The sequence below is a fragment of the Pteronotus mesoamericanus genome, unplaced genomic scaffold (genome assembly GCF_021234165.1).
Source record: "Pteronotus mesoamericanus isolate MK-2021 breed Mesoamerican mustached bat unplaced genomic scaffold, CSHL_Meso_final contig_65, whole genome shotgun sequence".
NCBI classification, from domain to species: domain Eukaryota; kingdom Metazoa; phylum Chordata; class Mammalia; order Chiroptera; family Mormoopidae; genus Pteronotus; species Pteronotus mesoamericanus.
The window spans coordinates 8,708,361-8,720,520 of NW_026555228.1; the positions used below are offsets into that span (position 1 = coordinate 8,708,361).

General features: G+C 39.0%; 1 protein-coding gene across 2 annotated transcripts in view; it reads left to right on the forward strand.

The window, feature by feature from the left end:
- The window catches only part of CDKL5 (cyclin dependent kinase like 5), a 149,415-nt gene that overhangs the window by 131,650 nt on the left and 5,605 nt on the right, over positions 1–12,160 (forward strand). For both annotated transcript variants that reach the window (XM_054581110.1, XM_054581111.1), the window contains exons 15-16: positions 604–727; positions 9,320–9,419. In XM_054581110.1, coding sequence (XP_054437085.1) covers positions 604–727; positions 9,320–9,419 — 224 coding nt within the window. The remainder of the gene's footprint in view (positions 1–603; positions 728–9,319; positions 9,420–12,160) is intronic.

Here is a 12,160-nt window from a genome sequence, read left to right on the forward strand (position 1 = left end):
ACGGCCACACAGTACATGCTCACTGAATGGCGTCTTCCATCCCCACTGACTAATATGATAAAGTTGTCATTGTTCACACATGTGCATTCCAGTCCACTCTGCTTGGCTGCTAGATTACATCAATATCACGCAAAGCGTTCTCATTATATTAACAATGGCTGGACTTTTCCTGGACACACCTCGTATTGTTAAGAATCACTTCAGACTAAGAATAGATTTTGCATAGTTGGGTCTATGATGTAAAAAAGCCTCAACTCCAAAGAATGTGAAAACAGTGAAGGGAGGCTTGTCATATAAGTACTTTTAAGTATCCTACAATGTTTTTCAAGTTATCAGCTGACAGGTCAATTGATATTGCCTGATGATATGATATTATATATTTCCTGGTATTAACTGATCCTACCAAGTTGCTCTTGTAAGCAGTGCAGATAGGAAGAATGTTCCTGGAGTGCCTCCACCCTCAGAAAACACACAGGTTATCTGAAGAACAGATGAGGATTTTGACTTATCTATTTGTATTTTATTTGTGTGAGAAAAAATGCAATAGAATCGCTTGAATCCTGCTTTGACCAATAGATTACAGCAGTGACTTTCTTTATTTAGTGCCATCTCCACGTCCAGATAATTCTTTCCATGAGAATAATGTGTCAACTAGAGTTTCTTCCCTACCATCAGAAAGCAGTTCTGGAACTAACCACTCCAAAAGACAACCAGCATTCGAACCATGGTAAGTATTTTGGTTTGTTTTTACTCTAATTTTTTCTAACTGGCGATTTGAGATTTCAAAGAAATTCTGGATAAACTTTTGAGCATTCTTCCTCCTGCTAGACTTTTCTTTCTCAAGAAAGATTGTTTGGTATGGAAAATGTGATTTGTCATTATTCGTAATGGTTTTTTTCAAGTTTAGAATTTATATTAAATAACATGTAAAAGAAAAAAAAATCTCCTGGATCAGTAAATACCTCATAATTCTTCCATTGCGTTCTTCAGACATGATTGATGTCTTTTACTGTCTCCTCTTTTGTTGCTATTGAATCACGTAGCAGACACTTAGCACATTGCATGCACTGTCTCACCCAGTTCTCAGTCAGCCCTGGAAGTAGGAGTGGCTCCCGTTCTACAGATGAGCAAACACAGCTTAGAAAAGGTAAGGAGCTTGCCTGGTGCTGGACAGCCAGTAACAGGAACCAGGATGTGGACCTACATGGGTTCTGACTCCACATCTCGTATCTTTCACCTCGGTACCACTTGACTTTTGTCAGGGTGAACAGATAGAAATGGGGGAACGATTCTTTATGCTACCATGAAAACGTAATGGTAGCCAGACATTAAAATGATGTGTGAACTTTGCTTATCCTTGTATCTTCTTGTGTCATATAATAAAAATGTAAGGGGATAATTATAACATATATCAGAGGTCCCTAACCCCCAGGGTACTAGGGAAGCTGGCCTGAACTCCACCTCCTGTCCCTTCCACCATCTCCCCCCACCCAGTCTGTGGAAAAATTGGTCCCTAGTGCCATAAAGGTTGGAGACCACTGACATTTATCAAGTCTCATTAGCAGATCTGTCTGGGAGTAAGAACTTCTTTAAAATAGTAATGTGGACTTTGTATTCTCGACTGCTCAGAATGCAGATGTGAGGGGCACTTATAAAACTACCTACCAAGTTCTCTACCAGTAGAATAAAACAGTGCATCACTGTAACACTGAATTTAGAATAAGACCAGTCTATCAGAGAGCCCATCTCTGGTGTTTGTTGCCAGAAGTCACAGAGGGCCTTAGGTCAGTTCTCCTGACCTTATGTGGTTTCACAATTTGGACCCTGTTGGCAGGATTATATAGAAGTTTCATCGTTACTGTGCCCAATGGTGAAAAAAACAGTTATTTTTAAAACAATAAGATTTTTAAAGCTATAAATACTTTTTCTTTTATAAGTACACTTTTCATGCATTGCCTTATTTATAAAATGAGACTCTTAACATTAGTGACTAAGAGGTTAAACTTTGGAAATAGGGTATCTTGATTAACGTCACCTTCTGGCCATGTGACTTTAACCCCTTTGTACCTTGGTTTCCTCATCTGTAAAATAGGGCTAGGAAGAGCACCTCCTTCATAGGGTTAATGTGATCATTAACTGGGGTAAACCATCAAAAGTGCCTAGAGCAGGGGTCCGCAGCCTCTGGGCAATGGACTAGTACCAGTCTGGGCCTGTTAGGAACTGAGCTGCACAACAGGAGTTGAGCTTGAATGTAATGGGCTTGGATTATCCCAAACCCACCCCCCCGCAACCCGGTCCCTAGAAAAATTGTCTTCCATGAAACTGGTCCCTGGTGCCAAAAAGGTTGGGGACCACTGACCCAGAGCGTGTCAGCAGTTTCTACCATTTATGTCCTCTAACTTCAGGATGACTTGTCAGGTGTCTCCCTTCCACTTAGTTTGCTGATAAACTTTGGTACATTATTTTCTTCATGTGACTGTAGATAAGATCTCCTATACATTAACATATTATGTATATCACAGGTACAACTTCTTTTAGTTATCAGCATTGGCAGTTTTCAAGTGTGCCTTTAATAAGCCATGGGAATAGTGTCTAAATTATGAGAATATGGGATTACAGAAGAAAATGTTTTTCCTCTTGTTCATTGCAGTGGTGACGGTTTAAAAGAGTGTCAATTACAGACTAACAGTCCTATGAAAATTAGATAGGTCACATCAAAACTAAGTCCAAAGGTGGTATAGGTGGTATTCACAACATAATGCTCCTGTCTTTTTGACAGTCAGTTTGCGTAGAGCTTGTTTAGACCTGGATATGTGCAGAAACCTGAGAACAGTTATTCTAACAAGAATTAGAGGCACAGTTGGGATGCTGAACTTTAGACAAGTCTCTGTCACATCGTCTATACTCTGATACTGCTGGTAGGAGTCTTAAGAGAGTTTCAGAATTACCAGTGATGAGTTGCTGTGTTCTTTTGTTCTTCTCGCTCTTCCCGATAATGCTGCTATATCATACTTATTTGTGCGTCACATCTAACAGTCTAAGTCATTCATTAAGCTTGACTTGTCTTGATTTTTTTTTCTGTAAAAAGTCACCATACTGTGTATATTTGACAGAAATGCAGTTTGATAATCGTTACAAAAACATGAACAAGCCTTGCTATGGTAACATAGTGAATTGCTGTTTTTAAATTACCACTTTCCTAAGGGCAGTTTGTTTCTCCTTGATAGTAGTACTTTACATTTCTTTTGGGAAGATAATATTTCTACCATGTATATATTTTTAAAATATATTTTATTGATTCTGCCATTACAGTTGTGCCAATTTTTTTGCCCTTTGCCCTTCTCTGCCCAGTATCCTCATTCCCTCCAGCAATTCCCTTCCCCTTAGTTCATGTCCATGGGTTTTGCATGTGAGTTCTTTGGCTCCACATTTCCTATGCTATTCTTAACCTCCCCCTGTCTATTTTGTACCTACCAATTTATGCTTCTTGATCCTTGCACTTTTTCCCACATTCTACCCTTTTCCCCTCCCAGCTGATAACCCTCCAAATGATCTCCATATCTATGAATCTGTTCCTGTTCTGCCTGTTTGCTTGGGGTCTTGTTTTAGATTCAGTTGTTAATAGTTATGAATTTGTTGCCATTTTAATGTTCATAGTTTTGATCTTCTTTTTCTCTTTTTTAAAGATTTTATTTATTTATTTTTAGAGAGAGGGAAAAGGAGGGAGAAAGAGAGGGAGAGAAACATCAATGCATGGTTGCTTCTCATGCGCCCCCACCCCTGCCACTGGGGACCTGGCCCTCAACCCAGACATGTGCCCTGACTGGAAATCAAACCAGCAACCCTTTGCTTCACAGTCCGGTGCTCAGTCCACTGAGCCACATCAGCCAGGGCTCCCCTTCTTTTTCTTGATTAAGTCCCTTTAACATTTCATGTAATAAGTGCTTGGTGATGATGAACCCCTTTAGCTTTACTTTCTCTGGGAAGCACTTTATCTGCCCTTCCATTTTAAATGATAGCTTTGCTGAATAGAGTGATCTTGGATGTAGGTCCTTGCTTTTCATGACTTTGAGTACTTCATTCCAGTCCCTTCTTGCCTATAAGGTTTCTTTTGAGAAATCAGCTGATAATCTTATGGGAACTCTTTTGTAGGTAACTGTCTCCTTTTCTCTTGCTGCTCTTAAGATTCTGTCCTTATCTTTAATCTTGGGTAGTTTAATTAAGATGTGTCTTGGGGTGGTCCTCTTTGGGTCCAACTTGACTGGGACTCCCCGTTTCCTGGACTTGTGTGTCTATTTCTTTCATCAAATTAGAGAAGTTTTCTTTCATTATTTTTTCAAATAAGTTTTCAATTTCTTGCTCTTCCTCTTCTCCTGGCATCCCTATGATTCGTATGTTGGTGTGTTTGGAGATGTCCCAGATGCTTCTTATTGTATACTTTTTTTTTTTAATTCTTTTTCTCTTTGCTGTTCTGATCGAATGCTTTTTTCTTCCTTACATTACAAATCGTTGATTTGACACTCCCCTCCACTGTTGGTTCCCTGTATATTTTTCTTTATTTCAGTTAATGTAACCTTCATTTCTGGCTGGGCCTTTTTTATGCTATTGCCACATTCAATGACTTCTTTGAGCATCCTGATCACCAGTGTTTTGAACTCTGCGTCTGATAGGTTGGTTATCTGTTTCATCTCATTCCTTTTCTGGAATTTTATTCTGTTCTTTGAATTGGGCCATGTTTCTTTGTCTCCTCAGTTTGGCAGCCTTCCTGTGTTTCTGTGTATTACTTTGAGCTGCTTTGACTCCCCATCTTAGTAGCGTGGCCTATTGTACAAGAGCAGACTTGTAAATTGTGCAGGGCGGAGCCATAGGTGATCACCAGGGTAGGGCAACCTGTGTCACACCTTTGTGGCTCTGTGTGGGGGATGGCTCAGGGAGGGGACAATGATACTGCCTGGCTTCTGGAAGTTTGCCCAGGAGGAAGCTGTCTCCCAGCACCTACCTTGTTTACACTTTTTAATGAAAAAATCAAGCTAGTATGTCATATTTGAAAGTGATAAATAGATACTGTAGTATAATCTCCAGAGTGGTTATTCTCGCCATCTCAGCTATCCAGGATGCACATTTATAAAATAGGCTGCTCTTATTTTGCCTAAGAAGACAAAGTGTATAAATATGTTTAGAAAGACTGCTGTCAAAATTGGGCTAAAAATCAATTCTTAAATAGTAAACCACATTAATTAGAAATCCCAGTAATTAAGTGAAGAATGGCTGTTACTTGCTTGCACAATCCCAGGCTTTTTCTTCTTGTAATGTTATTAATATATTGGTATCCATTATTGCTCGCCACCCTAAGTCACAAAATTATTCACTGATTTTCTCTTCACAAACATTAATTGGTCACCCCTGTGACACTGCCACAGGGAGGGAGGTGGCAAGGGAAGTATCACAGAGTAATTAATGCCTTTCTCCTCTTCAATTCACCTTCATGCTGCTCCCAGAACAATTAGGCTAAAGCCACCAAAGTCTGACCCTCTGTCAAACCTGTGGGTCTCCTACCTTGAGTCTGTGAGCAGCTTGAAGTCACGCTCCTTGTTTATTTTTCTCTGCACTTCCAACACCTAACATGGAGTCTGGCACATAGTAAGTACTCTGTAAAGGTTGGTTGACTGATTCAGTCAGTTTTAATTCTTTCCCTTTTTTAGGTGAGTAGTTTGAATTCTCTCTTTCCTCTTCACTGCTTAGAGAAATAGCTGTTGCATGAGTCTTGTGACTGTTCTGGAAGCAGACTCTTACCCAGTATCCCTCCCCCACCATCAGCAACCCCCACCTCCACCATTTTATCAGCCCTGGATAATGTGTCAGGTGGCTAGCTAGGTGATCCTTCTTAAATCTGTCCCTGAGATTTTTGTGATCACCCACTTGCCCTTGTGAGTCTTCTCTTGGATCTGTCTATTGCTGTACAATTAGCTGAGCTCAGCACAGATAACTGTTCACTGTACCAGGTGGAACCACAGGGTTGAGAATTCAAATTCAAGATATATTATGGGGCATACTCCCATTGGGTGCAATACTGATTGTAAATGTTCAAGCCTCTCTCTTCATTCTTTTGTACAACAGACAGCTTTTCAGGAGCCTGTGTTCCTGGCAGCTTCCCTCCATCCCTGTCTCTCTCCCAGGCTTTCCTCCCTTCACTTTCTGTTAGTTCTCTGTATGTGTGTGTTTCAGTATAGTTTCTTCCTCTCTTTGTTTTTTCTTTTTCTATCTCCCTCTCTCCCACTTAGACTCTTTCCCTCTCTCTCTCCAACTGCCTTCTGTGTCTTTTGTGATACATGCACACTCATGCTTTACTCCTAGCTTTCATTCTCTGTTTCAGGAGTAATTTCTTTTCTGTTTTGGCCTCTGGGATCTCTCCCTGCCTGGATCTTGGCCCCACCACCTCTGCTCAGCTTCACTTTGAAGATATTTCCCTCACCGTTCCCCCTCTACCCTGGGCTCTAGTTTATCGAGTGCCTCTGAAAAGACACTGCAGAAAGTCTTTGATTCATCTTCCCTGTGTTTGGGGTCACAAGGAACAACAGACACTGGGCTTTTTGTCCTGCACCTCTCTCATTGCCCTCCTCCACCCCCGTTCTCTCACTTCCATCTTATTCAATAGACTCTTCTTCCCATCTCACATTCTGCTCCTCCTAGGACCAGTGTTTCAAGCCTTCACTTCCTCTCTTGCCAGTGTTAACATTCTTGTATTAACACTCATCCCCTTCCTGAGGTTGCAGTCATGATGAATGTGTTGCCCTTCAAGATTTCCTGGATTGGCAGGAAGCTCTTTCACTGCTGACCCTTGAGAGACCTTTGAAATTTTGTTAGACTTTCATTCTGATTGGAAAGACCGTCTACCTGTTGATCTGAATACTCTGCTGTGCAGACCCCAGGATGGGAGTACGTAAGCTAGAGCATAATCAAATAACTCTTTAACCTCTCGATGTTGCAGAACATTAAAAATAGCATTGCTGGTTGGACTTGATGTGCTCTGAGGTTTCTGTCAATGCTGAGTCCTGCTTTTGTGATTTCAGCAGACTACACTGTTCTGCTGTGTTCTCTAGACTGAACTGTTCTCTAGCACATGACTGAATGCTGTGACCTGGAATTGAGTTTAGGGTAGTCTGTCTTTAGGCCTCATGCAAGAGGATTTCATCTCCTTAATCTCAGAAGTACTTGTCAGAAGAAAGTTTGACCAAATTCCCGGGGTCTAGGCCCAGTCTGTCATTAGGACAAGACTACAACACTGCACTTAAAGTATCTTTAACTTTTCACTTATTTTATTGTCACCCATTACATCATGTCTGAAGTTTTTTAGCTTTTGAAATTGTAAGTGGATTATTCAGTGTTCCAATGCTCATTATTTTATTGGTTGTATTGTATTATAAAACTTTCCCTTCACAACTTGGGACTCTATCAGTGATGTTTAAAACTGCAGGTCCTAATAAGTTTCAGGAACACGTGGGCCTACAGTACATGCGTTTACTTCCTTGGGACCTCCATTAGCTTTTAGGCGAAATGCTTTGGAAGAACTGATCGTGGCTACTTCGAACAGTCATGGTGTTTACTTCCTATTTCTCTCCTCTCCACCCCTGTCTTTGATGTTGATTTCTTGGTTTTTCAAATAAATTTTTTGTGGTTTATAAAACTTATATATGTCTGCAGTACATTTTGGTGTTGAAACTAAAAAGAAGAAACAATAAATCACCAAAATAATTCTCTTACCCAGAGATGATAGCTATTAAGATTTTGTTTTATTCCTGTCTTTTAAAAAAATGTATGTATGTGTACACATATATTCCTTTTTAAAAAATACAGCTAGATTCATATTATATAGAAAGTTTTGAATCCTGCTATTTTCATTTAGTATTATAGTTTGAATATTCCTTCATATTAGTGAAAATTCTTTGACATTGTGATTTATTTTTGATAGCTTCATTCTGTTTTCCATCATGCAGATCTGTAATAGTTTATAGAGGTGTTTTCTGCCTTCACACAGATTTAATCAAGTAAAGAATGCTGCTTTGCTCATGTTTTCTTAGGTGTTCTAGTAACTTCTTTACTATTAGATGCTATAAAACCATAAATATGAACAAATTCTGTCACCTTTAATGTTTCTACTCTTGATTTTAGGGAATAGTTAGTAGAAGGAATCCAGTCATTTGAGAAAATGATTTTCCACAGTCACACAGATATTGAAATTTTTAAAAAAGACTTTATTTTATTTTTAGACAAGGGAAGGGAAGGAGAAAGAGAGAGAGAGAAACATCAATGTGTGGATGCCTCTCACACATCCCCCACTGGGGACCTGGCCCACAGCCCAGGCATGTGCCCTGACTGGGAATCGAACCAGCGACCCTTTGCTTCACAGTCTGGCACTCAGTCCACTGAGCCACACCAGCCAGGGCAGATATTGACATTTAAAATAAAGCCAATGGAGTGTGCCTTTTTGAAAAAAAATACCAGTTGACTTGGTTTTATAAAAGCTATAAATTAAATTAAGTAATATTGGGCCTTCGTTAACATACAAGTAACCAACTTGTTGGGGCCAAGGTATCTTGTTTGCTGTCATTTAATATTTCCTATTTGTATTAAAATGCCTGGATGGTGTCAGTGATACGAAGCTTAATATCAGTATTTTTGATTAGAGGCTTTTTTTTCCCCCTCAGAGGAATCCTTTGTATTAAGCATTTTTCCTGTACATGTTTTTTCTTTACCTTATCTATTTTATTTAGTTTCAATAAATAGAGATAAGATTTTTATAAAGGAATTTTCCAGTTTTGGCCAATTTTTACTTCTATATATAATGTTTCTGTAAAGCATTGATTTTTTTTTTTTAATGTTCAGTACCTTGGCAAGCCACTAATAATGAACTTGTTAAGCTGGTTTTAAGAAGGTAAACAGAAAAATGAAGATAATGAAAATGTTTCTGTCCTTTCCCTCGGAGAGTTGCAGAAAAGGCGTCCTTTAGAACATGTACTTTGCAGACTCCTAATTCTAAGGTTTTCAACAGCATGAAAATGGCCCTGCAGCAGAGTTACAGATAATTTGTAATAATGCTCAAATTGCTAGTTCCAGTGAGTCTGTGCCAAAGGCTAATCATTAACCATGGTCGATTAGATTCAGTTCCTCCTATGCTTTTAGGACGCTCCTTACCTGTATGCTTGAATCTTCATGGCTATTTGAACCCGACGTCATGCATTTTTCATCTTCATTATGTTTGTCATACAATGGTAGGAGAATGATTGAAAAATCAATATGATAAAAATGTCTTCCCATTTAGGAAAAGCCCTGAAAACATTAGTCATTCCGAACAACTCAAGGAAAAGGAAAAACAAGGCTTTTTCAGGTCAATGAAAAAGAAAAAGAAGAAATCTCAAACAGTAAGTAGATGGCTAATTTCTATATACAGTGGCATACTAGTCTACTATAGTCTGTAGGTACTTTACATTTTGTATCTGGCAATCAGAGTGAATTATTTTTGTATTGAGACCTGACATGCATACCCTGTATATGTTTCTTCCCCAAATTCTCTACAACTATCCTTCTGTTACAGAGCTTTTCCCAGATTCAACAGAATCTCCAAGAATGGAAGAAATTTAATTTAGATGAGAGAGAACACTTTAAGCCTTTCTAAGCGTCTTATCCATGTGGATTTGTATTCATGAAAAAAACGATGAAGCTACAGGATTTATTCCTTTCTGGGGATTAAAGATATGCAAAAAATCAGTAAATGGTTTTGTTTTATGTTTGATCTTAAAAGTTATAACTAACCACCATTCATTATTCTCCCCTGGCTGGTTATCCAATTACCTTGTTGACAAATGCACTTCTGGGCTGCAGAGTCACAGAGAGAAGACAGTATTTGACATTTCAGGGCGTGCTTTAGTAAGAATATGTGTTTATTCTGTGATTGAACTGTGAAATGGAACGAGTCGTAGGGAGCCCTCCGCCTGAACCCAGGGCTGGCTCCATGGAACCATGCACATCACATCACTGAACCACCCAAGCAAGGATTTTGCTGGTTAGTGACATGAGAAAAGCATGGGCAAGCCAGGCCTCCAGGCCAGCAGGTGCTTCTTTACCTCTGTGAGGCCTGCTTCCCCCTTCACTTTATAACATCTTCCAGACTAGACAATGTCGAGTTGCCATTTTAAGTGATTTTTGTTTCTAGTTTTACTTTATACATGATTGACTCTCATTTATTTAAAAAGGAAAAAGGATTCTAGGATTATGAATCTATGGTAAGTAAAGCTGAGATATATACATGATAATAGCAAAGAATAAAACTGAAAGTAAGGATTTTTGTCTCACAGATTACCTTTCTAGATTATTCTTTCACTTGCTTGTTTGTTGAATTTATATATTTCACTATAAATATGAGCTCATTACAGAAAACTCAAGGGAAAAAATTGATCATTTCTAATCTTACCACCCTATCACAACCAGTATTAGGATTTTGGTATATTTCCTCTTAGCTTTTTAGCCTATGTCTATGCTTATGAGAAAAAGGTGGGTTTTTTTAGTTTAAGTAATAGTAAGCACTCTAGTACAATTTTGTATTCTGGCTTCTAATAGTATATCTGTCTATCAATACACAAAACATATATGTTACTGCACGGATTTTATTATCTCATTTTAATGGCTACATGAAGTGTTTACTTTTTAAAAACTGCCTATTGTCTCTGACAAACTCACTTAAAGCAGAATTTCAAATCAAAATACCACTCAGTCAAATATTACTACATTTGTTATTTAAACTGGATGAACAAAGCAGACCTGATTTAAAGTAGAAAAGCTCAAAATATTTAAAGTGCTAATAAAATAATACTTTTATCATTGTCTATGGAACATTTGTCCATCATGAACATTGAAAACTACTTCCTTTTAACCACTCTTCTTTTTATTTTAATGTTTTTGTTCTTAACCTCAGGTCTGTAGCCATTTGTGGGGTGGTTAAGTGAAAGAAAGTGGCAGAAACCAAGGAATTGAAGGTGTTTTGTATATAGATTTGGCTTTTGATGTCTGTCTCTCTGTCTTAGACCAATCATAAACTTAAAGCCCCAGGCTCTCCATGGCCTGAGTTGAGTATATACAAGTTGACTGACTCTGTTGTTCAGAATCTGGCTCAAGTTTTAGATGTTGAAATAGTATAGGTTAGGGTAAATAGGAAAATTATTTTCTAACATCCTTTCCACTTGAATTTACTCTTTTAAGGTTTTCATGCATTTCATGTTTGATATGTAAAGTAATGGCAAAATATCTCTATACAGGAAAATACCTTAAGTCTTCCAAACTGAAAGTTTTTAGTAGCTCTGGATTTTTTAGTTAAAAAATGGTTTTAAGGACTTGATACCTAGAGTAAGAGTTCCAAAGAGTACTTGGTATATCCTGCCATACCTCAGGCTCCTAAGCCTGGCATTTCATTAACACTGCCCCCTTCAAATGAGTAGAAATTAAAGTTAGCTTTTTTCACTTCTTAGAACTCAGCAAAAGGAAACTGGGTAGCTGAGCTTTGAATTAGCACTTTGTGGCATTTGCATAAGGTTCAAAAGGGGAAATCTGATTCCCAATGCACCGAGAGAAGCAGGACATTTTAAAGCCTGGATGGGTCCTATGTCACTGATACAGGAACTGCCCAGGCAAGTTGTGACCTTATGACCTGCTTGAAGTCCCACTATCAGTTGAGAGAACTGGAGGTGGGTTCTCTTCACTAGCAGGCCCAAGCTCAGTCCCTGCCACTGGCCCGCCTCTGTGAGTAGCTTCCGACCACTTGCTCCTGGGGGCTCTCTTGTGGCCTCCTTAATGATGCAAGTTAAACTCTTCCCTGAGACCCCATCATGGGAACAAGAAACCTCATGGGCTATTCTATTCAAATGTTATCATATACGCACCCATAAAAGATGATGGGAATACCTTCACATGCATTCTACTTCTCTGACAATTGAGATATCCACAACAGGGAAAAGTAGTGCCAAAAAATAATTCTGTATTGCAAAGGTGCCCGCTTTGACTCAAGCAAATCTGGAAGCCGCCTTGGGAAATCTGGCTTCAGTTCCACATCCAGAGTTACATAAGCCCTCAGAGCATATGGTGACTCTGCCAACTTGGTAGTTGTACCCGA